This window comes from Tiliqua scincoides, chromosome 8, assembly GCF_035046505.1.
Source record: "Tiliqua scincoides isolate rTilSci1 chromosome 8, rTilSci1.hap2, whole genome shotgun sequence".
Classification (NCBI taxonomy): domain Eukaryota; kingdom Metazoa; phylum Chordata; class Lepidosauria; order Squamata; family Scincidae; genus Tiliqua; species Tiliqua scincoides.
Window position 1 is genome coordinate 41,552,070 of NC_089828.1, and position 26,759 is coordinate 41,578,828.

Consider the following 26,759-nt stretch of genomic DNA (forward strand, 5'->3'; position numbering starts at 1 on the left):
TAGGGCCCCTCCTGGTTTGCAAACTAGAAAGGTAGAAATGGAGCATATTGGGCCAGGAAGAGAACCAATCTGTATACACTTGCATAGGTTTAGGGAAAGAAAACTCTCTTAGGGGATGAGCGTTTTATAAAGCAGGTGCAACTTGGAGTGGTGTGTATGAGGAATCCCTCTTTCAAATGGCTCTAGCTACTGCTTGTAAAACAAACAAACAAACAAAAAACCTGTGGCCTAGTTAATTGCCTCTTTGGTGGTTGAAAGGCTTTTCATTACTTTAGCAGACTGATCAATTAAACATTGCAGCCTTATTTTGCTGACTTTCAGGCCACCTTTTGGCCTGAAACTCATAGCAGCTTGCAACATTAACATGACAAAGTAAATTATAAGTGTGGTCATTATGAATGATAATTATAAGGACTCTTGAAAGAATGAAAGCCTCTTGGGATACTCTAGCACAGTGGTTCTCCCACATTTAGCACTGGGTCCCACTTTTTAGAATGAGAATCTGTCAGGACCCACTGGAAGTGATATCATGACCAGAAGTGACATCATCAAGCAGGAAAATGTTAAACAATCCTAGGCTGCAATCCTACCCACACTTACCCAGGAGTAAGTCCCATTGACTATCATGGTTAAAAACATATACACTTTAACCTGTTAAAAGTAAAGAACTGTAACGTTTCCCCAAATGCAGTTACATACCATGGAAGCATTAAGTCTAATCTATTAAAAATAAAATATTGAAATGAATGGGGACCCACCTGAAATTGGCTCACAACCCACCTAGTGGGTCCTGACCCACCGTTTGAGAAACACTGCTGTAGCAAATGACAAAACTGCCTCATCATATAACAGTGGTATATGTGGAGCAGTGGCGTCACTAGGGTTCACGTCACCAGGTGTGGGATGCCAGCACGTCACCCCCCCATGCAGTGGGCGGGGCAGCACCCCAGGTGGTGGGCGTGGTGATGTGCCATCACTCCACACCCACTGGTTTTTTGGCTGTACCTTTTGATAGAACAAAGATAGAACACGTTCTGCATGAAATTATGCATTGATTGATATATAACATGCTGGTATGATTCCTCCAAACTGTGATTTTGGTCACTAGTGGTGTCACCCCCCCAGGGTGTCAACTACCTTATTGTAGCAGTTCTCAAACTTTTAGCACCGGTACCCACTTTTTAGAATGACAGTTTGTCCAAGACCCACCAGCAGTGATGTCATGGTGGAAGTGACATCATCAGGCAAATTAAAATAAGTATAAATAATTAAAACAAATAATTAAATAAGCCAAAGCCAGTCCTGGTCCACCAAGTGAATTTCCTCTGTAGTCTGCCTGCAATACCCCCCCCCCCCAACACCAGTAAGGTTTTCAGCCCTACTCAGTGCCCAGTTCAATTTAAGAACTTCTGTTTAAACAAGATCACTGCCAGGATTCACCTGGCTTTGCAAGTCTCAAAAAGGTTAACCTTATCAGCTGAAGCCTCTGTTTTGATACTTTTTAATGTGTGTGTGTGTGGGGGGGAGGCTGCCTTCTGGAGCACTTGTTTAGCTGCAGGTGCATAGGATCAGGACCATTCTGGTAGCCTTGTACTCTCCTTTACCTGATCATCCACACCAGCCAAGGCAAGTTTGCTTACTCATAAGTAAACACGACTGTGAGGCTTAGATTTGCTTTCCATAGGGCTCAATACATTTGTCTGCTTGGAGGGAGAGACTTCCTTCTCAGGTGTTTTTGGGGGCTGCATTCATTGGATCAGGACCATTCTGGTGTCATTGGATTCCTCTTAGCTGGCCCTTTCTGATGGACTAAAACAATTTTGCTTACTCACAAGTAAACATGCGATGTGGCTCACTCTCATTTTCCATAGGGATCCATGCATTTTTTGTTCTCCAGTTTTTTGGCCATAACTTTTGATAGAAAGGAGATATTTCACTCTGGCTTTTTGCATTGCATTCCACTCGTAATTCCATACCCAGTGGTATATAATATGATGGGCTTACTCCTAACTACTGTGATTTTAGCACGTCACCCCCCAGTGCGCGTCACCTGGTGCGGCCAGCACCCCCCTAGCGACGCCATTGATGTGGAGCCATTGGTATGGGGTGGACTGCTCTTACCCCTCAATCCTTGACTGCTCAAAGCCATAGGTAGAGCTGGCCTCTGCCTTGAGATCCCTTAGGGCAGGCCAGGTCTACCAGGCACTTGAATGCTGGCCTCTACCTTGAGATTCCTGCTGGAGGAGGCCTGGTCTACCTGACACTTGATAGGACAGGCATGGTGTTACCCCTTAATGCTAGGCACCTGGGGTGGACCACTTACCCCCTTGATACGCTACTGTCACTCAGCAAAACAAAATAATTATACTGGGAAAACAATAGACTTTAATGGACTAAGATCAAGGAGATGTGTTCATATTTCCACTTGGCTGTAGAGTTTGCTGGACTAATTGCTGTCTTACAGCCCAATCCTATGCATGTCTACTCAGAAGTTTCATTACAGTCAATGGGGCTTTACTCCCAGGAAAGTGTGGATAGGATTGGGCTGTCAGTCTAATCTACCTCACATGGTGGTTGGAATTGATTCACACCTCTGATCTTGCAGTGATGGTGAGATAAAACTATAAAATTGGAAAGTTCAACAGGAAGCCAGTCTGTTTGTCCAAGGGCTTATAATGTATGGTCGACTGAATCCATATTGACTTTAATGTTTGGTTTTAAAAGGAGCAAATGAAATGGCAGAGGGCAAAACGACCTTTCAAAGGTATAATCTACTGAAGAATGCTAAAATTACTGGCAGTGTAACCCAGGGCCACATTAACTTTGGTGCATTAACCTTGGGAGGAGGGGATTGTGCACTCTTAATATAATTTGGGTATCTCATTATTTGGCCACCTCCTGTTTGTTGGTTCCTGTGGTCCAAGGTTGCAGGTCATCAAGCTGATAAAAGAAGCAGCAAACACTTTTGCCCCCCCCCCCCCAAAAAAAAACACCTTGTCATGCTGGCATCTTTTTCAGCCAACAAAAGATTCAACAAAACTGAAACTACACTTGCAACTTTCTAGCCTGCCAACTAAAGGCTTTTTGTTAATGATTTGAGGTCTTTAAAAAGATCAAAATCCAGCTTGTTTCCTGTCTGGCTGCCCATTGAGATTTTGTGTTCCTTGCTAAAGCTGACTGTGGAAATGTTTGCTTGCAAACACAACTCGGAGAAAAGGAGCAGACTGCCAAAGCCCTGATCACCTGTCTTTTCTGAACTTTCTCACTAGCACTTGAACTCCTAGCAAAACTCCTGCTTTGTCTGCTGAAGTGCTCTTGAGACACTTTAAATATAAACTCTTGGAATGAATTGTCTGTCAGGGGATGCCTGTTCTTGTGAAAGATACACAGCACTGTCAAGACAAAAACAGACTGTATGTTGTGGATTCCTGGCAGAAGGTGAATTCCCTATAAGTTCCCTTTATGCAAGGTTTTTTCAAAGAGTGCATGTGATTTCTTATTTTAGCAGGATAGTGTTAAAAATGGAGCCTCCCTGTCCTAAAGTAGCCCTCTGAGTACATAACTAGGAGTTCATGCCATTGCCCTCCTATCCTGGAGCTTTCCAAATGGATTTGTCTGGCCCTGTTAGAAACAGGATGCTGAGCAGCATGAACTTTGGTATGAACTAGCAGGCCTTTTATGGAGGGGAAGCTTATTAATGACTTGAAGTCATGATAGCTGAACAGAGCCTCTGTAGAGGCAGACTAATTCAGAATGCTAGATGTGATGGGGAAGGACAAATGGGGTTGAGCTGCTACCAGCTGTGGATGCTCACAAACAGAAGACATCTGGTTGGCTGCAATTTGAAAGGGGAGGACTAGAGTGCTTGGCTAGATAGACACTTGGCCCAATTCTGCAATGCATATGATAGTGAGATGTTCTGGGAATAAAACTTCTGACATCATGATAGGCCCCAAGCACCAAACATGGGTGATGACACCATCTTGGTCTCGAGTAAGATCCCTTTGAATAGGTTCACTTTGCATGAGGTTTTTCAAAGATTTCTGTTGACACAACCGTGTGCTGGAAGTGATACAGCATGCCAGGCAGAGTTTCTTCCTTATTGCTCAGCAGAAATGGAAATTACTTCTGCAAAATCCTGGGCTGTGAGATAATAATGGAAACTACCTGTGGGAGGGGGAGGATGATGCACCCATAAGGGGGGGGGGAAACCTCAGAGAGGAAGGGGTGTGGGTCTGGTTGAAAAGCAGAAAATGTGCAAGATGTCAGCTGCCGCAGTCTCTTCCTGTTGGTTTCAGTGGACACCTGCCAGTAAAGTATTTCATTGTGGCTCTCCAATGTGCAGGCCAGCCGAAGGGCAGTTACCCTTAAATTATCAGCTGTCTATTAGTTTTTAAAATTCCAATTTACTGAGAACATGCTTCTCCAAAACAATGCAAGGGTTGAATGGAAATCTTTGAAATGTCATTATCTAAGGTTCTTAAACAAGGTGGCTTCAAGAAGAACTGCAGGTACTACCTTATTTTTCTTCTGCATGTCTAACTGGCAAACAAGACTGGGTCGTATTGCTCTGTGCGAGATGGTTCCTAGCAGTGTCTCCAGGAAGGGCTGGGAAAAGACCCCTGTTAGAGACCCCCAACCTGGGCAGCTGGATCACCACTCTTCCATTTGTACAGTGCCCCAGACACAGTAATTGTAATACGGTAGAGCATCTATTAGTGTTGGTTTGATTCAGGTGAGAAGTAAATCGTTGGAAATTTCATCTCTTTGGAAAGAGGCTGGAGACTGAACCAAGGGATATTGAATGATTGCATTTTTTGTCTAATCGGCTGAATGTGTATTGAAACTGTCATCATTCAGAGGCTTATTGAGAGTCTTGTTTTGCTGCAGACTGTATCTTCCAATGTCTGAACCTACAGACTTGGTGACCTGTAATATGTCCCTTCCCCCTCCCAGGTCTGCCCTCTTGCTTACCACCTGCCAGAGTGTTCTTGAGGGTTTGACGCCCTATTTTAGGTTGTAGGTTTTTCTTATGGACCATCATAACTGCCCATGACTTTGCAACCTGGAAAGGGGCTTATTCATATTTGTGTACAGAAAATATGAATAAGGTGGTCCCGTGCATATATTTTTAACAATGCATGCTTTGTTCAAGCAGTTAACTTCAGTATGTAATGCACTGTTAGAAATTACTTGGCACCAAATTGGGGAGGGCCAGGGCAAAAGTCCTATCCTGCCCTCCATGGCAAGTTGCTTACCCTGACCATGTTGTCCCTGAAGGTCCAGGGGTTGGCCCAGCCAGGTGGGCCCTCTACTGGTCAGAAGCCACTTCTGCATTCAACTTTTGTCCAGAATGCCTATATATACAGTGTCTACCATATGAATAAAATTGACTGCAGGAAAATGGCATCTCTAGCAACTGTGGTTCTTGGTCTCTTATTGTGTATTCAATGCAGGCACATTATAATAGTTTTAAGAACAAGAGTACTCAAAACAGACTGGATACCCTTCTGTTCTGGCATCCTACTGCTGATCAGATACCTCCAGGACACCCATAAGCAAGGCATAATGGCAGCAGCCCTCCTTTCCCACCCCTGTGTCCCTCCATATATGATGATTCGATTTAGCTATTGTTGCTAGTAGACCTCTCCTGCATGAATTTGTTCCCCTTGTAAAACTATCTTGCCTACCTTGTACATTGAACAAGGTACATTGAACAATGTACAAGGTACATTCTTCTTCTGGAAAACGCTTTTCATTCAATATGCTCAATTGAGCGGGTCACTCGACAGCAATTTAAAACTATTTGCAATCATTGAATCTTTATAACTAAGGGGTGATTTGGAGTGTGGGAGGAGCTTTTTGGAAGGGGATTGAGGATAGAGGAGTTGGTGGTGGTGAACATCACATATCGGGTTGAAAGACTGGGGGATTGGTATAGCAAGAAAGCTTGAAGGTAAGGGCAAGAGGTCTGCCAGATGGGAAGCCAGCCTAGGAACTTGGAAATGAGTGTTGCATGTTCAGAGGGGTGGAAGAAGAGTTTAGACATTACAGCAACCTGAGGTCTTAATATATTGCAGGGCGACACTGTGCAAGATGGAAACGTCATCCGTGGTGGCAGATGCCTCTGAAGTCTCCTTGAACCCTTTGCTTCAGGAACCCTGTGAGATCTCACTGGGTGATATATCAATGGCAACTTCACTCAGGTTGGTTTCTCTCTTCATATAAATAACTTGCTGAACAGTAGTTATCCTAGTTTCTTGAGCGGAGGCAAGTACTTGAAACATTGCAAATGGTGGCTCTTAAAATGCTTCCTCTGAGACTACCAGATTAATGAGGTTTATGGAGCTGGCATGCAGTGCCCTTTATGGTTACAAAAGGGATTCAGTATGCATTATCCTCTGCCCCCTGTATCAGTATTGCTGCCTTTGGGAGCAGGCAGTTTTATGAAGAAAAGGAGAGGGACCATAGAGACATAGCTCAAGGAGAGATCTGCTGGATCTGATCAAATGCCCCTTATCCTGTGAACAGTAGCAAGATATCCTTGGGAGATGAGCAGGGCATGAAGGTTATAGCCATTCCTTGTAATATCAGGTATAGAGAGAGATATTATTTCTGCACATGGAGCCTGGCTGAAACAGCTGTTAAACCTTTTTGGGAATTTATCCTGTCCTTCTCTTAAAGTCCATCCAAGCAACTGGCTGCCATCACATCATGCAGCAATTCAATCTAGTTTTTTATTGTGTGAAATGGCAGCTGAGCTTGAATCCAATTGATGACTTAGACAGTGGTGGGATCACCATCTGTTTCTCTGAATATTTGTAATAAGTTGATGCATCTGCTCAACAGGCCTGTTCCTTGCTATATTGTCCCCCAAGATATCTTGGTATTTGGAGATTTCATCCGGAGACTAGCAGCACCCCCTGGAAATAAATAAATAAACTCGGTCTCTGGGGCACTCTGTCCCCCTTCATGGAAATAAACTTTTAAGAATTCTCCTCTTTCCCCGCTTAGAGCTAGGGAGAGCTCGGCAGAGGCTCCCTGACACAAGTGTAAAGCTGCCTCTCCCAGTGCAAGAGAGTGGTCCTTTGCACAGGCTCCCTGCTGTTTTCATGGCTTTTAAAAACAGAAGCAACTCTTCCCACTGCCTCCCCAGAGTTGACTGATGCTATTTTTTGATTGGAAGACAGCTGCAGACAGCTTACATTGGAAGACACCCATTAGTCCAGCCTAACCTGCTGGAGGCAACTCTTCCTGATGCTTCCCCAGAGACTGATGATGCAAGTGCTGTCTTTTTTTTTAATGATTGGGCAAACAGAGGTAGCTCTCCCTGGTGGCTAATTGCACAGGCATCCTTGCCTCTTTTGTCCCTCGCAAGCCATCATAGTGACTGAGCTGACTGGCAGCTCTCCTTGTTTCTCTGTTTTGTGTGTTACTTTAAACTGGAGCAGAAAGGAGCAACTAGGGAAAGGCAAAAGTTACTTTTTAAAAACTTGTTTGGCCCTTTAGTTTTTTACACTTGCTGCTGGGTTAGGTGAGGCTCTGCCTACCCTGACTGCAGTGTCACTGAAATACAGTAGGTGATTCGACCAGCTGAGTCCTGAAAGAATTGCACATAAATTGTCTTCAAGACAGTGGAATGTCAATAAGAATAACCAAACTGCAATAAAGAGGGTATAAAAATAAAAATGGAGATAGCTTGTAGCATTCTACTTAAGCCAGGGGTGTCAAACATAAGGCCCGGGGGCTGGATGTGGCCCGCGGAAGCTTTTTATCCGGCCTTCAGGCTCTCATCTGCTAAGCAGTGCTGTGTTACTACTGAAAGCGCAGCCCACGTGAAAATTGGGCTCTCTCATATCTTGAAATATGATCAAGATTTGTGAATTTTCTTTTCTGTTTGCAGCTAATGAGTTCCTAAATAAGAAAAAAGTGCTTATTTTTTTATTATGACCTGTTTAATGACATCAGTTCCTGCCTAATGACATCACTTCCTGCCCTCAGCAGGCATCATGAATGCTGTTCGGCCCTTGGTATGAAACACGTTTGACATCCCTGACTTAAGCATACTTGTTAACTACAGATTGCTTTTGAAACTCTCTATGCTTTTGAAAGTAGCTTGCTATCTATGTAGGACTGCTGGGACTTGGCTTTAGACCAGTGTTTCTCAAACTGTGGGTCAGGACCCACTAGGTAGGTTGCAAGCCAATTTCAGGTGGGTCCCTGTTCATTTCAATATTTTATTAATGCTTGATGCTACCATGGTATGTGACTATACTTGGGCTGTACTTTTCACAGGCTGCTATGTATATGCTTTTAACAATGATAGTCAATGGGACTTACAACTGGGTAAGTGTGGGTAGGATTGCAGCCTAAGATTGTTTAACATTTTCCTGCTTGATGATGTCATGTCTGGTCATGACATCACATCCGGTGGTCCTGAAAGGTTCTAGTTCTAAAAAATGGGCCCCAGTGCTAAAAGTTTGAGAACCACTGCCTTAGACTGATCAGTGGTAGGGTGCCCACTTAGCATATGGAAGGGCTCGCATTCAATTCTTGAGTGCCCCAGTCAGGTTGGGGAGGCTGGCAGAATATAAACACTCTTAAATACTGACATTTCCAGTTGAGGAATCTTGGGAACCATGACAAGGAAAAATTTTGTTCTCTCTTATCCTTGTTTTGGACAGCAGGTCCTGGAGAGCCATCTACTGGTCAGAGCAGAACATGCTAGGCTGCATCCACTGATGGCCTGAGCTGGTGGGGAGCACCTTGCCAGCTCATGTTACTACAGGATTCCTTGTAAGGTTCTTTGAATCCAAAACACTGTATGACAATGTGTTGACATCTGCCTTGGGTTATAAACTGTCCCATCTTCATGGCCACTGAAGTTTCTTGTACTAGTTCTTCCAAGTTTCTTGTACTAGTTCTTCCAAGTTAGGGGAATCTCTTGCTCCTCATTTTGGCAAGGTGATAACCTGTCCTCCCACGAGTGGAGTGACTTTTTCTAGATCCTTGTGGTGATGGTCCTAATCAAAATTAGTTTGGAGAGCTAGATAAAGAGATGTTTTCATTATAGACATGCCTTTAACTGAATGCTGTATTGGCCATTTTACTGCTTTTTCTTGTTGGCTCTTGATGGCTCTTGTTCTGCCTGAAGAAGGCATTTAACTGAGTAATAAAGATCTGACTTAATGCCTCTTCCAGGATTAGTCTTTAAAAAGACCCTTAAATCTAACCTTCAGCATGCAATATTCAAGTTCTTGCTTGGGGATGCTATTTGGAGGACTGAGATTGCTAAATGTAATAGAGCATACTCGAATATGAATGTAAAGGTTCAAGTATAGATTTTGCCTTGCAAATGATACATAAGACTTGATACTACTCTTACCCTGTAACTGAATGCAGTGTACAGTAGCTGAGAAGTTAGAAGTGAACACAGTGGAGCCACTAGGGTTTGTGTCGCCTGGCGCAGGAGGCCAGAGCATCACCCCTATGGTGGACCGCCTCCCATGGAGTGGGTGGGGCAGTGCCCCAAGCAATGGGCATTGTGATGTACAACCACTCTGCCCCTGCTGGTTTTTGGTTATTTTGATAGAATAGTGTTTCTCAAACTGTGGGTCCGGACCCACTAGGTGGGTCACGAGCCAATGTCAGGTGAGTCCCCATTCATTTCAATATTTTATTTTTGATGGATTAGACTTGATGCTCACATGGTATGTGACTGCATTTGGGGAAATGTTGCAGGCCTGTACTTTTAACAAGCTACTATGTATATTCTTTTAACAATGATAGTCAATGGGACTTACTTCTAGGTAAGTGTGGGTAGGTTTGTAGCCTAGGATTGTTAAAAATTTTCCTGCTTGATGATGTCATTTCTGGTCATGACATCACTTCTGGTGGGTCCTGACAGATTCTCATTTCTAAAAAGTGGGTCCCAGTGCTAAATGTGTGAGAACCACTGGAATGGACAATTCATTGCATTCCGTTTCATTGCATTCTGCTTGAAATTGCATGTCAATTGATATTTCTTGGTATTTGAAAATACCAAGACTTTAAAAAATTGGGCCAGTAGTGGTGTCACCTTCCTCCCCCCCCCCATGTAGAAACAGCAAACAGGGTGAGATCACTAGCAGTATGAAGGAAAAAGCTAGATTTATTTACTCTTCCAGACTTACCTTCTAAAGATGCAGGCTTTCTTGGAGAAACGGCTCAGGTGGAATCTCTTAAACTAGTGGTTCTCAAACTTTTGAGCACTGGGATGCACACTACAGAATGATCTGCTGGAAGTGATGTCATCAAACAGGAACATTTAACATCCCATACAATAAAATCATGCAAATTAAAAGTTTTCAATCGGTATTCAGTTTAAAGTTTCATTGAAATAATGAACCCTCCAAAGCAGTTGGTGATCTGTTAAAAAAGAAAATTCCCAAACATCCCAAAGGTTGTAATCCTATCCACACTGAGGAGTAGCCCCTTTGGATATCACTGTTTTAAAGCATATACACAGTAGCCTGTATACTGTATATACATTCCCCAAATGCAGTCACATACCATAGTAGCATCAAGTCTGATACAAAAATAAAATACACATTGAAATGAATGGGGACCCACCTGAAATTGGCTCGCAACCCGCCTAGCAGGTCCCAGCCCACAGTTTGAGAAACACTGCTTAAACCTAAGCCAAACTTTGGCCCCCTACCTCACGAGTCCCTTGAACAGAAGTCATTTAGAGATCCTCCATACCAGTTTGTTTGGCAAACTTGTCTACACTGGTGAACATGCAGTGCCCCTCTCCCCTTTAAAGCTGGTGGACACATGCTGCCTCTTTAGGAGAGCATGATTTAGGATTGTTTTTCACAGCTGTTAGATGGAATCCTGGGAGGTGGTCCTGATGTCATAACTACAAGGATCTAGAACAAGACTTGCTCAGGTTGGCAGTGGTGAAAAGGCCATCACTGCAGGGGTAGCATCCCAGTGGGTGGGGGGAGGGAGGGAAAAATGTCAATGGGCTGGTCATTGAAAAGAACAGGAAGTCGGAAACCAGCACTAGCACTTGTTCCTTCTCCGCAACCCAAAGCGGAAAGATGCAACACTGACATGGAATGGAGGTGTTCCTAAGCAAGGTACCCTTTTGGATGGATGATAACTGCAAAACTGCCATGGCAACTTTTCTGAAGAACCAAAATACTCTTGTATTAGTCGCACTGCAGCTGAAATCTTGAATATTATTTGTTCAAAGCTGATAGTTGATGTTGCTCAGGTGGATTGCATCAACATGGAAAGGAGACAAATTGGTGTACTAGGCCCTTTAATCTCAGATAGTCTTGGGTTCCATGGTTGCAGTCCGGCTTTTAATACAGGAGTGGCTCTGAGAGACTGAACACATCTACTTCTGCTTGAGGAGATGGTTCTGGGACTCATAGTACCTGAGAGGTTTCATCTCTCATGGAGTTAGGTACATATTGCAAGTTCTGCTGGAACTAGAGGCAACAGTGGTACAAGTTTTGAAGACTACCTTAATATCTGTTTGCTAGGGGAGAAGTAGGATGTGTGCTTTTCCAAATAACCTGCAATTCTGAAAGCTTTCTCCAGTCATATCAGCTCCAAAAATCATGCCCTAGTGAGAGCTAGGTCCTTGGCAATAATGCTAGAGATTCTAGTGTGTGTGCATCATTTCATGAATGACATTCTCCTGGGGATGTGCAAAATATAGGGGGTTAGCATGCTTCCTCCAACACACCACTTCTCAGAATTTATCAGCCCTGGTTGAAGGCACTAAGGTTTGCTTGGGTTTCTGGTGGTTTTAAAAGGAAAGACTCAGTTTGGTGGGTAGGCATTCCACTTTCTCACCATAAGAACAACTGGTGATCAAAACAAGCAGCTATTGTCTGTCTTCCCTGCAAACCTGTGGTGTAAAACAAAAATCCCTGAACAAAGTCAAATCCCTGAACAAAATCTGGAATGCAATCAGAAGCATTTGATCTATTTGGGGGGAAAAAGCAGTGCAGCTATCAGACTTGAACTTCTGGTTGGTCTTTGTTTAGTGTTGAGGACCACCACACCAAGACAGCTGAAGAATCCAAAGAAGCTGCTGAGATGTTCCGACCCAAAGGTAGGGGAATGCCTTGTGCTTGTTGCAGAACTATAGGAAAGTGCAAATCACCACAACAAAAGGGTTTTCTTAACCTCATTAGGCTTCAGCAAATGGACTTCTGACAGATATAGTCCCTGATCTCCTCCCATCTACCACTTTCAGAGGTTCTCAAGCTCATTCATTTATTTGCAAGCTTATATACTGGCTTTCCCTAGGTAATAAAACCCGGTACCCAAGGTGGTTTTCAACTTAACACATACCTAATATTTAAAAACTACAAGTTCCAAAAGTCTTAAGCCCCAACGCCTTTCAGCCTTGCTAATCCTGGGTATTTGATTATTGGCTTTGCACATGCTCAGGCACTTGATACATAAGACTTTCAGGCATAAGCATTGATAGTTCATATGCATGGAGCCAGATGTGCAGTTCTTTGCACAAGTCTACTAGCTAGTAATGATTTTAGTAGCTCAACAGCCCGCAATCATTAGTCCATTTGTCCAAAAACAATCCACTGCTATAAAGCTTGTGAGCAACAGTCCTGTTTCAAGAGTAGCTGGGTATGGAGGTGGCTTGTGTGCTTTCTAGGTGTGCAAATAAACACTAAATGGTGGTTGAGAAAGATAATGACTGTAGTTCAGTGGGTCCCACATTCACTTGCTAGAACCTTTTGAGTAAAAGGAAATTGGGTGCCAGGGCTGGGAAAGGCCTCTGACTGGCAGCTCTCCAAGGCCTTAGCATTTTCTAGCCCTGCTTGGAGTGCCATCAGTTGAGGTTCCATGTTCGGTTTGCCAGACTCAGTTGGTCTACCTAGCCTTGTGAGAGCTAGGTGAGTGAGAGCAGATCTCCAAGGGCTCAGGCAGAGTGAACAGTACTAAACCTGACAGAGGGATTGTACTGAGGACCTGTAACTCACTGGTAGACCACATACTTTCCATGCTGAAAATCCCAGTGTTCAGCACAGCAGGGCTCTTGTTGTCATCAGTCTAGAACCGCAGGAAGCAATAGTCTGACTTGGGGGGGGGGGGGAAGGCAGCTTCATATGGTGCCCTGGAGAGGATTCTTGCCCAAGTGAGAAAGTATGTCCAAGTCTACATGCAATTTGCCTATTTATGTATCTTACTGGTGTTTTTCTCTTCCATGGATAGCAACAGTCCCTTCAGGGATATGGACCACTAAGCGAGATGGGGAAGTCAAGCTGCGGATGGATGAGAGTGACAGTGGTTGCGAGCCACCAATCACGGTTCATGAACTCTTCCTAAATTCGGTCAATGAATACGGCAACTACCCTGCACTGGCCAGCAAGAAGCAGGGCAAATGGACGAAGATATCTTTCAAGAAGTACTATGAACTTTGCCGTATGGCAGCCAAAAGCTTTATAAAGGTGAAAGGTGTCTTGGTTTGGGGGGGGGGGTGGCCTCGACTGTGTGGCAGAGCATGCACTTTTCATGTATACCGTGTGGGGGAGGCTGTCTAACCAGTCTGAATGTTCAAGTCTTGTTCAGAGTTTAATTCCTGTCAAGACCACTGCCAGCGAGTGCAGGCAAGATTGAACTGAGTGGACTGATCTGACTGCAGAAGGCAGCTTCTTATTTTTATTTCATTGGGTAGGAAAATGGGGTGAACTCCTGTCTAGTGCTGGCCTTGAGTGTGCTTTGGCACCAAGTGTGGAAAAGTTTAATTGCTGTGCAAGTGCTTTGTTCAGCTGTTGGGCTTCTTAGGGCGCAATCCTAACCCCTTATGTCAGTGCTTTCCAGCACTGACATAAGGGCAATGCAGCTCCAAGGTAAGGGAACAAACGTTCCCTTACTTTGAGGAGGCCTCCCTGAGTGACACCCGACTGCAGGATGCAGCACATGTCCCATTGGCACAGCTATGCCAGTGCTGGAAGGCACTGGCATAAGGGGTTAGGGTTGCACCCTTAATTTAAAAAGACTCTTTTGAATTATCAGTTCTCTACTCCATTTCACAATGCATTCCAACCTGTCCTGTTCCTCTCTAATAAGCAAAGCCTCCTTCAGCATTTGAGTATAACTTTTCTTCTTGTCCGTAACGTAATTCATGTTAACATCTATAGCTTACATGATTTAATTCAGTGGTTTCTGTTCATTGTTCATGTGTTCACAAGTATAGCTCAAAGCTCTGACTTTATAGCTGTTTCCTGTGTGGTTTAGTGGCTGGGTTTTAGACTAGGACTGTGGAAGACCCATGCTTGGATCCCCAGCTAGCCTGTGAAGTTCACTGAGTGATAATGACTGGTTCTGTCTTCAACCAGGCCTACCTGACAGGGTTGGTTGTGGATGGGAGAGGAAAGAACCACATGTATACTGCCTTGAGCTCACTGGCAAAAGGGGATTTAATAATGCACTAAAAACCTTCCACGGGATTGTGCCTGCAGGCTCAGATCCCACTCTGTCATTCTTCAAGCATGCAAAACTTCATGTCCCCAACTTTGATTCTCCTGGGCCTCTGAGTTGGCCATTGAAAGGGTACACTTGCAGCTTGCAATGGATGTGCAGAAATCTAAAAGGTAGAACTGTACTCAAGTACTATTTACTCCTTCCTTTCGTCCCCTCCAAAAAAAACCAAACTCCTACTAATCTTATAACATTAAATTCTAAGAAAGGCGTTTGGACTGGCTCTATTCAGGAGACTCCTTGTGAACCTTTACCTCTAAACCAGCGATTTTTCAACCTTTTTCATCTCATGGCACACTGACAAGGCCACTAAAATTGTCAAGGCACACCATCAGGTTTTTTACAATCAACAAGGCACACCATGTTGCCAGTGGAGGGCTCACATCTCCATTAATAAATCTCTACTAATCTCACATCTCTACTAATAAATGGCCTTCCCCGCCCCCCCAATTCTAGTGGCACACTAGTGTGCCATGGCACAGTGGTTGAAAATGGCTGCTCTAAACAGTATTGATCACCACTTGAATGTTGCACAGAAAGTTCGGTCCACTTCCCATGCATCATCCCAGGCTGATGTCACACTGTGTCTGTCACATCGATATCATGTCACAGAATGAGGTGGTAGTCTTGAAGTGATGGGACAGGCCATAATCCTGTTAGGCTGCTGGTGAGGTAGAATGTTCACTTTTCAATGTTCACCTACCTAGCAGATTGGGGGAGAGCTTCTAACCCAACCCACATCTTGCTTGCTAACTTTCTAGTTTCAGGCTTTTTAATGCAGAAGAACTTTCTACATTTTCAAAATGACTGTGCCCCATCCAGCTTGGAATGGTACTGTCTATTTAACCACCTTATTATGCTGCATGGGTAGACAACCCTAGGTAATCCTTAGCCCTGCTAGGTAGGTCAGTAGTACTGTGTTGCAGATATGCGCAGGTCTTGCACATTTGTAATTGTTCTTACAAGCTGCTGATGTGCCAGAGCACATGGAATGAATGATGTGTTGCTATGCAATTGCTGTGATGCATGTACATCCATAGCTTTTGATGGAGGGACAGTAGCATCTGAATCTGGCAACTGTATGCACAGCAGTTTAACAATCAAATGCCAGCTTAACATTGGATAAACAAAATTGGGTAACTTGAGACCCCAAATTCAGGTTCTCCCTAAGCATCCTTAAGTTGGCTTTCATCAAATGCATCACTGGGCTGGGCTTATTGCTTGCAGGCACTACTTGGCTGTTTCTAAGAGGAATGAAATGGTCTGAGAAGAGGCAAAAGCTCACCTGCTTGTTTCTCCACAGCTGGGGTTGGAGCGTTTCCATGGTGTATGCATTCTGGGATTCAACTCTTTGGAGTGGTTCGTGGCTGATGTTGGAGCAATCTTTGCTGGGTAAGCTGCTGGTCTGAACAGTTTGATACTCTCCTAAAGACTATGCTTGGCTTTTTTCCTCTATCGCTTTGCCAGAAATTAAGCAAATACCACTTTGATGCTGCAGGGCTTCTGCGTTAACATCTTATTCCTTTTCTCTGGCTAAGTTGAAATCGAAGTGTATTAAGAGACGGGTTTTGGCTACCAACTTCTTGGGGTGGAAATCTTATTTCTGACCTTGGAGATGGGGTGAGGGAAGAAGTCCATAGGAAGAGTTGGCAGGTCCATGGCTTACCTGCAGAGCATATGCTTGGATCCCAAGACAGTGGGTCTGAGTTTACATGATCAGCCATCTTGCTGAAGCTAAGTAGGTCTAGTGCTTTGATGCCAACCTAAGAACCATGTATGTTGCCGTAAGTCGGGGAAAGAGGATATGAATAAAAATCCATTTGATGCAGAAGCCTTCCTGGTAGATTCCTGGCATCTCCATTTAAAGACTTATTAAAATAAGCAGGCGTGGGGAACTTCAGTACTGGCTCTCCAAGGTCTTGAGCAGAAAGGCCTTTTCCAACCCCACTGAGATGCCAAGAATTAAACCCAGCGTCTTCTGCAGGCAAATAACATGTTCAACCAGAGTTACAGGCCTCTGATATAATACGTCTTCCAAAGCTAAACCACTGTATGGAATCGCATGAAACATTTTTACCTGTCCATCTTGACAAGTACAGCTTATTCTGCTCCCAAGATTTGGAGAGCTGCTGTTGGTCAGTACAAGGTTAAATGGTTCCAATTCTGGAAGACGGATTATGCCAAGGGCCTGTCATTTGATGGTCAGGCACATCCTTGGTATGTAGAAGGTCACAGCTTCTTCAGCAAGAGGATCTCTGATAGCACAGTAGAAAAGACCCCTTGCATCATTCAGTTGATAGCATTAGGCTAGGAGACTCAATGTTCTGGCTGTGACAGGACACATACTGCTTATAGTTGCACTTCAGGCAGCACCCATGCTTCTTGTCAAAAGCCAGTTCTGCTGGGGAGCCATTTTGCTAGCAGGGAATGGGCAGAATAAAAGCCACACTCAAAATAATGGTTTGCTGGCAGGTCACTGCTGCCTTCTATACCATGATCGTATAGGTTGGAGCTGATGAACTAGGTGGTCCATCTTAAGAAATGGTCTGTCTGCTTTAAGATGGGAGTTGGGCTCTACAACCAAATGTCCTTTCTGTCTTGTCAGACCACATAGGAGGTAAACAGCCTATCCTGTTGACTAAGACTCTTTACATAAGAACAGCCCCACTGGATCAGGCCATAGGCCCATCTAGTCCAGCTTTCTGTATCTCACAGCGGCCCACCAAATGCCCCAGGGAGCACACCAGATAACAAGAGACCTCATCCTGGTGCTCTCCCTTGCATCTGGCATTCAGACATAACCCATTTCTAAAATCAGGAGGTTGCACATACACATCATGGCTTGTACCCCATAATGGATTTTTCCTCCAGAAACTTGTCCAGTCCCCTTTTAAAGGCGTCCAGGCCAGTCGCCATCACCACCTCCTGTGGCAAGGAGTTCCGCAGACCAACCACACGCTAAGTAAAGAAATATTTTCTTCTGTCCTAACTCTCCCAACACTCAATTTTAGTGGATGTTCCCTGGTTCTGGTGTTATGTGAGAGTGTAAAGAGCATCTCCCTATCCACTCTGTCCATCCCCTGCATAATTTTGTATGTCTCAATCATGTCCCCCCTTAGGCGTCTCTTTTCTAGGCTGAAGAGGCCCAAACGCCGTAGCCTTTCCTCATAAGGAAGGTGCCCCTCTTTGTTTCTATATCTGTTTTTGGCTGGGCATGCTGCTTCTGAGGGCAGGCAATGCTGTTTCTTTGCATACTAGGAGTGATCCTTGACTGCATCCAATGTACAGAGATGCAATAATACTGGCTATTACCTGTGCAGGTTGCCTTGAAAAGTCAGAAGGATGGATGCAATAATATGTAGTAGTTGGGAACACTGGTGCCTCATTCTAGTTGGTGACTGTCTGCCTGCAGAGCCTTTGTTACCACCACAGCACCAAACCAGGAATTGTCCTTAGAGGTGGAGCCCCTTCAGCCACACCCCTTGGGGTTTGATGGAGTATGGGAGCTCTTGTTGACTTATGAATCCTGTTTTTCCTCCCAGAGGCTTTGCCACTGGCATCTATACCACAAACTCTCCAGAGGCCTGCCAGTACATTGCAGAGAACTGTGGGGCCAACATCATAGTACTGGAGAATGACAAACAGCTACAGAAGATCTTGGAGGTGAGAAATTGCCTTGGTGGCTTGTAGTTGTCAGAGCCCCACCAATATCCTTGGGACGATTGGCGTCTCTTGTCCCAGTCCTCCTAGGAGTATGTGGAGAATAGGGAAAAGATTACTCATGTTGCAGGGAAGGGTTCAGTTTTGTGGAGGCAGAGCACCAAAACCGAACCTAGAGGCCCAATCCATTTAGTTTTCCCCTTGAAGTTCTAGAATGCACACCTTCCTGAACAGTGGCACCTACCTTCAGAGTCCCCTTCAAATCAGAAACCTTTTCTGAAGAGTATAGTATACACTGGTGTTGTAGAAGTCAGAAGGCTTTTCCTGAGTTATACACTTTTTGGAAAGTATCTCTTTTTGTAGCAGTGAGATGTGCCACATCTCATCTATGATGTAGCCGAATTTTGGATTCCTGTGTACAGTTCTATTCTCAATTACAAAAAAGGATATTTTAGAGTTGGGGAGGAAGGGGCCAGAACAAAAGGGGGTAAAAACACCCTCCCTGTATAAGAGGAAGGCATGTATGGCTCTTAAGAAAAAGGATAAATAGAGGGAATGAGAGTTTATGAATCATAGAGAGAAAACAGATGGAGGATTCTCCTCTTGATATGATACAGTATTTTAATGGGGAAGGCACCCACCTGTTGGAAAAGTGGGATAAATTCTTAGTTTAAAATAATTGTTTAAAGATGCTTCAATCACCACCACTATCACTTTCAAATTCTCTTGTCCAGGTTCAGAACAAACTGCCTGCCTTGAAAGCCATCATCCAGTATGGTGAAGAGATCAAGGAGAGAAGACCAAATCTCTATTCTGTGAGTAGCAATCCTTTCTTCTACCCGCACTTCATCCAAGGAGCTCAGAATGCTATGCATAGACTTCCACCCACACCAGTGGCAGTCCTGGTGGTTTTCCCACCAGGGGCTGCCCCCATTTGCTGTCGGCCGTCCCGTCCTGGAAGTAATTGTGTTGATGTTGTCATTGCAATTAGTTCCATGCTGCTGCCTCTCGTTTCCCCCTTTGAAACAAAAGGGGGGGAGAACGAAGGTGGCCTAGGCTCTGATAGAGCCTTTCAAGCTGCTGCTAAGTGGCCCAAAAGGTTCCATCAGAGCATTCTGGCGCTGCTGGAAGCAGTGTCCAGGAAGCAGCACTACTTTTCTCCTGGATGCTGCTTCCAGCAGCACCATAAAGATTGATGGAGCCTTTTGCATCACGCACACGCCTCCTCAGACTGTGCCTGCAGGAGCACAGCGCTCTAGTGTGGTTCCTTGCTGATCTGAGGGCTGCCCTTCTCCCCTCCCCTTTAAAGAAAGGGCCTTTCTGGATCAGATCAAGGTGGGTGTATTTAAAGAAAGGGAAGGAGAGGAGGGCGGCCCTCAGACTGGTGCTGAATCACACCAACAGTGGCTGTGAGAATGCAACCACTGTCAGCACGATTCTGGATTGCACCACTGAAACAGTGGCAGGAGGGAGTGGGTTGCAGCACTGCCCCAAAACCAGGGCATTTGCCTCCTTTGCTACCCCCTGAGTATGCCACTGATCCATACCCTTGTTCCCCATCTGATCCTTGCAGCAGCAGCCCTGCTAGGAAGGATTGCTTTGAATTGTGCGTTTTAACCACCCAGTAACCTTCATCTGGGATCTAGTTCCTCACTTAGCAATGAACACTAACCATTGCCCTACTCAATGGTGCGCTTGGGTGCACTTGGTGTGTGTCCAGCTCTGAATGACCTGGCTGTGTGGCCTCTTCTTTCATGCAGTGGACTGAGTTTATGAGTCTCGGCATAGTTGTCCCTGAAGAAGAACTCAATAAAATAATCAACTCTCAAAAGCCAAATCAGTGCTGCACCTTGATCTATACCTCTGGGACAACAGGAAAGCCAAAAGGGGTTATGCTGAGTCATGACAATGTAAGTTAACAATTTATATGTATATTTATAAATTTACAATTTATGTTTATATGGATGTCCTGGGAACCTTCTATTCCTGCTTCTCCACCCCCACCCCCAGTTCTGCAAGGTAGATGAAACTGGCTTTTATCTCTCTCCAGCTGCTTAGATATTGTATGCAAGGCTTTGGTGCGGGGGGGGGGGCACAGACAGGAGTACAGTCATAATTTTCCAAGACTATTAATTTAGACAGACTTAAGGGCCTTTCTGGATCAGATCAAGGTGGGTGTATTTAATCCAGTATTGCTTCCTGCTGATCAGCCAGATGTCACATTGGGGGAGGCACAAGGAGAAGATAAAAGGCATTACCCTCTCCTGTTGAAGAAAGTTCTAGGTTTGGTTCTCAGCAGGTAGCGCTGGGGAACCTTGTCTGAAACCCTGGAGAGCTGCTGCCACTCCATGTAGACTGAGCTAGCTGGGCCAATGATCTGACTTAGAAAAGTAGCTACTTCATACCTTTCTACTTTCTCCATGCCATGATCCTTTTAGCCTTTTCCTGGTCATCCATTGCTTCTTTTTACACTATAACCCCCAAACATAGCTCTTTCTCAGAAGGAAGGTCTTCCAGCTCTCTGATCATTTTAGTTGCCACTTTCCTACCCCTTCTGCTTGACACTCACTTTTGAGATTGTGTGACCAGTACAGTAGCTGTCAAGTATAGGCAACATAGGACTCAGTTCATGGGGGGGTGCATGGGTAATGAATGTGGCTGCATCTGCTGATGTGACACCAGCTATATCACCTACCTAGTGCACTCTTATAATATGTAAATTAAAAACACAGCACCACTTTCTGCACTTCTAACTCTGGAAGACATCAATATCTGCAAAAACAAAACTTCTCACCCACCCTTAGTAATTGGAGATAAGCTTTCATGGAAGGCTCTCCCCCCGCAGTGTACAGCGACAGGGGAGCACTAATTCTTTCCAGGATGTGTGTAAACATGAGGCGACGGCAAGTCCCAAAGTCTTGGTCAGGACCCTGTGCATTTTGAGCCCTGAAAGACTCCAGAGTCCTCTGCAGCATGCAAGAATTCTAGGGGAGACTCGGAGAAGAGGAGAGCAGGCAGTTCCTTGACTTGTCTGTCAGTATGGAATTGGGCTTCTTTAAAACAAAATCTTTTTTCTTAATATTGTAGTCTGTGAGTTGAGAACAGAGTACCAATTAGAACTACAAAGAGAAAACAAATTGAATAAAAGGACAACCTTGACACTCTTGAAACATCTCTTATCCCACCTTTCCCCTTGCGTAAGGTACTGAAAGTGAGGTAGACATCAGTGGGGCTTGAAGAAATGGTATCCAGCATCATTCTTGGCCTTGCATAACAGTCCTGCAACAGAACCAAACCTTCACAACTGGGGGGTGGGGTGGGGTGGGGTGGGGGAGTAGGTTGAAAGCAAGTTGGCCTCAACCAGGAGGGAAGCTTGAGAGTAGCAAGGGTTGCTGAAGTTCAGTGACTTCTGAACTTCCTAAGGGGTGGGTTGGCTGGGAAAGAGCCCATTCAGTGTGTGAGAGAAACTAGGCAGGAGGAGTGTCAGTATTGGTAGGTTGTAAGCTGCCTTGCTTACTTTGCATTTAGCACTGTCTCCAAGGGCACTTCCAAGTAGAGTGCCTTACAGTAATCTAATCAACTTCAGTTAAGAACATAAGAACAGCCCCACTGGATCAGGCCCATCTAGTCCAGCTTCCTGTATCTCACAGCGGCCCACCAAATGCCCCAGGGAGCACACCAGATAACAAGAGACCTCAGCCTGGTGCCCTCTCTTGCATCTGGCCTTCTGACATAGCCCATTTCTAAAATCAGGAGGTTGCACATACACATCATGGCTTGTACCCCGTAATGGATATTTCCTCCAGAAACTTGTCAAATCCCCTTTTAAAGGCATCAAGGCTAGACGCCAGCACCACATCCTGTGGCAAGGAGTTCCACAGACCAACCACACGCTGAGTAAAGAAATATCTTTTGTCTGTTCTAACTCTCCCAACACTCACTTTGAGTGGATGTCCCCTGGTTCTGGTGTTATGTGAGAGTGTAAAGAGCCTCTCCCTATCCACTCTGTCCATCCCCTGCATAATTTTGTATGTCTCAATCATGCCCCCCCTCAGGCGTCTCTTTTCTAGGCTGAAGAGGCCCAAACGCCGTAGCCTTTCCTCATAAGGAAGGTGCCCCAGCCCCGTAATCATCTTAGTCGCTCTCTTTTGCACCTTTTCCATTTCCACTATGTCTTTTTTGAGATGCGGTGACCAGAACTGGACACAATACTCCAGGTGTGGCCTTACCATAGATTTGTACAACGGCATTATAATACTAGCCGTTTTGTTCTCAATACCCTTCCTAATGATCCCAAACATAGAATTGGCCTTCTTCACTGCTGCCGCACATTGGGTCGACACTTTCATTGACCTGTCCATCACCACCCCAAGATCTCTCTCCTGATCTGTCACAGACAGCTCAGAACCCATCAGCCTATATCTAAAGTTTTGATTTTTTGCCCCAATGTGCATGACTTTACACTTACTGACATTGAAGCACAGTTAGTACAACTGAGCTGAATGCATAGTCTTACTTTGCCTCTTTCTCCCTCAAGTCAAACTTGACATAAGCTCTTAAGAAAAGGTGGGGGGCAGGCTGTTGTCTTGCCTGCCAAGCACTGTTAGGCAAACTTTAAATGTGCAGCAACTCTCCTGAAGTCTTTAGCAGCCTGTTACTGGAACTCTCTGTCCTTGTGTAGCAGTGACTACAAAAGTGTGTGTTTCCTTTTCAGATCACATGGACCGCCAGAGCAGCAGGGCAGTACGTTGGTCTGAAGAAGCCTCCAGAGAGTCAGGAAGTGGTGGTCAGCTACCTTCCACTCAGCCATGTTGCTGCACAGATGATTGACATCTGGCTGCCAGTAACATTTGGAGTGCAAACATGTTTTGCACAGCCAGATGCTTTGAAGGTAGAGCTCCTTATGTGCCTTCAGGATGGAGGGGAGTAGACATGGGCGGATGCCAGTGCATGACTTTGCTGTAGGGTCCAGAGCAGCCTGGCACCAGTAGCGGCAGGCACTGAGAACAGCAGCCCCCTTCTGTCTTTCAGGGAACATTGGTGGAAACACTGAAGGAAGTGAGGCCCACAGCTTTCATGGGGGTCCCTCGTGTCTGGGAGAAGATGGAGGAGAAGATGAAATCAGTTGGTGCCAAATCTTCGGCGTTGAAAAAGAGAATTGCCATGTGGGCTAAGGTGGTAGGGCTAGAAACCAACATTAAAAGGATGAATGGGTAAGAATTGGGGTGTTTGAACCCCATACTTTTTGCAACATCTTGTTGCAGGGCCTTTCGTCCAAATTGGGTGGTCTGGTGCAAATTGGTTCAGAAGCAGATTGGAATTAGCCATGAGGCAGTGATTCTTTAATGGCAGATTTTTTTTGCTTAAGAGATTTGAAGTATGTGGGTTTAAAAACCTACAATGGTAGTACCTACAATAGTAGTTGCAAGATAGGGTGTAGAGATAACAAAATAGAGTGCCTCGTCTCACTGTCTAGAGGGAACTTTGGGGGTACACACTGCCAAAGATAAACTTATGTGTGCTGTCTGGAGGCAGGAAAGACACACTCAACTCAACATAGTGCTGTCTAATCGCAGGTACAATAAAATCCTAAATTTTCTCCATTGTCTTCTATGGACAGCATTCAGTTCAACCCCAGTGCAGGAAAAAAAAGGGGGCCCAAGGAACAAGATGTCAGTCAAACTGTGTGAGTTTTATTAAGTCTATGGTTGAGGGTAGTTATGTGAAGGGTGGGATGTGAAGGGGAGGAAAGCTAGTCCTGCTTTGGCCCCTAATGACACTGTATAGCAGGACTTGTAGGCCCTGGCCTCTGCCCCCTTAAGGGGTGGGGGCAGCCAGGAAGCAGGGAGGAGGCAGCAGCATGATCCCCAGGATTGCACCGCTCAGGGGGCTGCAGGGCTTGGCTACATGTACCTGAGCCTCCTGCAGCCTCTGGGGAGGCAGGGAACCCTGTGCGACCTTCTGCGGGGCTCCCCGCAGCTTCAAAAGTGGAGCGACCGCCACTTCCCGCCCCCCCGGAGGCTCAGGTGCATGTAGCCAAGCCCCCGCAGCCCCCTGAGTGGCGCGATCCTGGGGTTTGCGCCACTGCCTTCCCCCAGCCCCCGCTGCCTCCGCCCCCGCAGGACTTACAGCGGTTTTCAAACTCCCTGAGAGTTTGAAAACCACTGCTGTATAGTATCCTGGGGGTGAGCACTATGGTTGGGAAAGGCATGTCATTAGTAGAGTGGTTTGTGTTTACTGCTGCATAAAACACCACTTTCATTCTATAAATACTTAAATTGTGTTCAGTAAGGCTCTAATCCTATCTCACGCACTAGAAACAAACATTTCTAGTCATAAGATTAAATTCTTCTTCTTAGATGAGGTTAGGGCCCAAACCCATTAGAAGGCTACCTGGTCAGGCCAACCCTTGGAATCAGTGGGCAAGTAAGGGTCCATCAAGGCATGGGGGAGGGTCCATGAAGGCCCAATGCAGGGCTTTATGGGGGGGGGGTAACCTGGCACCTGCACTACTTCTTCCCACCTTAGTGGGAATGAGGACTGTGTCACACCCCAGTTCAGCACTATATTCCCATCTCCAAGCTGCCTGGAGCTCTGAACAGGTACACTGTAGTGGGGAAGGCAGTGGGAAGATACTTCAACCCTCTGGAGGTGCCTGCTTGTCCGCTGGGAAATTGCTGTTCAAGGGCCGTTTCAAAAGTTCTTTGTCCTGAAAGTCAGGGCTTTGTATGCAGAATTCCTAGATTTGGTTTAACTGCAAACACATGAAGCTGCATTCTCCCAAGCTGGGGATTATTTGCCCATCCAGCCTGGTATTCTCTGGTTAGGCTGCAGCTTTCCAATACTGCAGGGGGAAGAGGCCTTTCCCACTGTTGCTATTTGGGAAAAAAAATCAGCATTATACTGTCACAGTAAGAAGGTCTACCCAGTCCGGGGCCAGGGCACACAAGGGGACCTGCTGGAGCACCAGGTCTTTGGCATCACCTAAGGATGTGCTGTGCCGATGACTGTCCTGCTAAACCTTGACTGTGGTTTCATGGGATGCCTGAATTGAGCCATTGGATGCAGTGTGGTTTGTTCATTCTAAATGGTAATGGGTGTGTTATAGTGCAGTTTCATTCCTGACTCTTCTGTCACCCCGGGGTCAGGAATGTAAATGTTCCCCCCAGCCTTGGAAGTAATTGCTATGAAGTGAATTGATTACATGATCGTGTGATGAATCGATTGCATGGTGACATCACCTCATTTACTTCCAGCACATTCAGAGTGCTTGTGCTCGGCTCTGAATAGCCACCCACTTTTTTTTGCTTTTTTAAAAGTGCTTACCATGGGGGGGGGGTGTGCAGCCCCCAGGCTTGCTGCCCAGGGGCACTGCCAACCTGCCCTCACTCTCAGGTATGCTAGTGTTATAGTGGCAGCTTCTCTTGGTCTCTTGCTGCCACAGGGCTTGGAGTACTTCAAGGGTACAGACGTTGGTATTAAAAGCCCAAAATACTTCTGTGAATCCTGCATAAGAGCAGGGCTGCAGGAGAACTGCATAAATCAGCAGTGAATTTGGTGGCCCCTCCAGATACTCTTCATCCTACAATAAATCTACGACGAAGAACATAGAAGTCCTGCTGAATTGAACAGAGGGCTTGCCTAGTATCCTGTTTCCAGTAGTGATGAGCCAGTTGCTTCTGAAACCCATAAGTAGCTCTGGAATGGCTATTTTAGCCTTCTCTCTCCCCCCCCCCCATGTCTGTGGCTGTTGATCTGCTGAAGATGTCTGTGGTGGGCTTCTGTACCATGGGTGTCTGCAGCACAAAGGAAGATATTCTGTGAGTGGGGAAGTATAACCTTACTGGATTGGAACAGTGGTCCATGTAGGCCACTGAGTGGTTTCCAACAATGGTTAGCCCAGATGCCCTCAACATGAAAGTGATGGCCCTTCCCATGTCTGTACTCTGCAATTGTTGGTCAAGTAGGTTTCACTTGTTCAGAGGGTACATTTCTAAATCATGTCTAACAACCATTGATATAATTTGTTTTCTGAGGGGCTAACGCCTCTCTAGAAATCTAAATCAGTAGCTGTTCAATGTCTTGTGGTAGCAAATCCCATAAACTGAGTTACGAAGGCCTCTTAAGGGTGATGTAAACCTCTCCCTTGAGGCCTTTGTTTCTCAATAAGTTCTCTTTGGTCCCATCCCTGCAGGTCTACAGACCTCCCAATGAACTACCGACTGGCCAAGACACTGGTGTACAAGAAAGTTCGGAAGGCACTGGGCTTGGACCGATGCACGAAGTGTTACACAGGGGCTGCCCCCATCACAAAGGAGACCTTGGAGTACTTCTTGAGCCTTGACATTCCAGTATATGAACTCTATGGCATGAGCGAGAGCTCCGGACCTCATACTGTGACTCATCCAGACTCGTTCAGGATTACAAGGTACAGAAAATGGTGCACGGGGACAGTGTAAACTAATTCTGTTAAATGTGGCACTAGGTGTAAAGGAAGAAAAAAAATGAGGCCTAGAGCAGACTTTCAGCCTTTTTCATCACACTGGCAAGGCCCTAATTGTCAAAGCATGCCATCAGTTTTTGGACAATTC

At 45.4% G+C, this 26,759-nt stretch overlaps 1 protein-coding gene across 1 annotated transcript in view; it reads left to right on the plus strand.

The window, feature by feature from the left end:
* ACSBG2 (acyl-CoA synthetase bubblegum family member 2) overlaps positions 1-26,759 on the plus strand; it is a 35,597-nt gene that overhangs the window by 1,197 nt on the left and 7,641 nt on the right. Inside the window, exons 2-11 of the mRNA XM_066634922.1 lie at positions 6,081-6,206; positions 12,045-12,112; positions 13,240-13,475; positions 15,812-15,900; positions 18,051-18,171; positions 18,903-18,983; positions 19,929-20,078; positions 22,883-23,059; positions 23,200-23,381; positions 26,363-26,596. Coding sequence (XP_066491019.1) covers positions 6,081-6,206; positions 12,045-12,112; positions 13,240-13,475; positions 15,812-15,900; positions 18,051-18,171; positions 18,903-18,983; positions 19,929-20,078; positions 22,883-23,059; positions 23,200-23,381; positions 26,363-26,596 — 1,464 coding nt within the window. The remainder of the gene's footprint in view (positions 1-6,080; positions 6,207-12,044; positions 12,113-13,239; positions 13,476-15,811; positions 15,901-18,050; positions 18,172-18,902; positions 18,984-19,928; positions 20,079-22,882; positions 23,060-23,199; positions 23,382-26,362; positions 26,597-26,759) is intronic.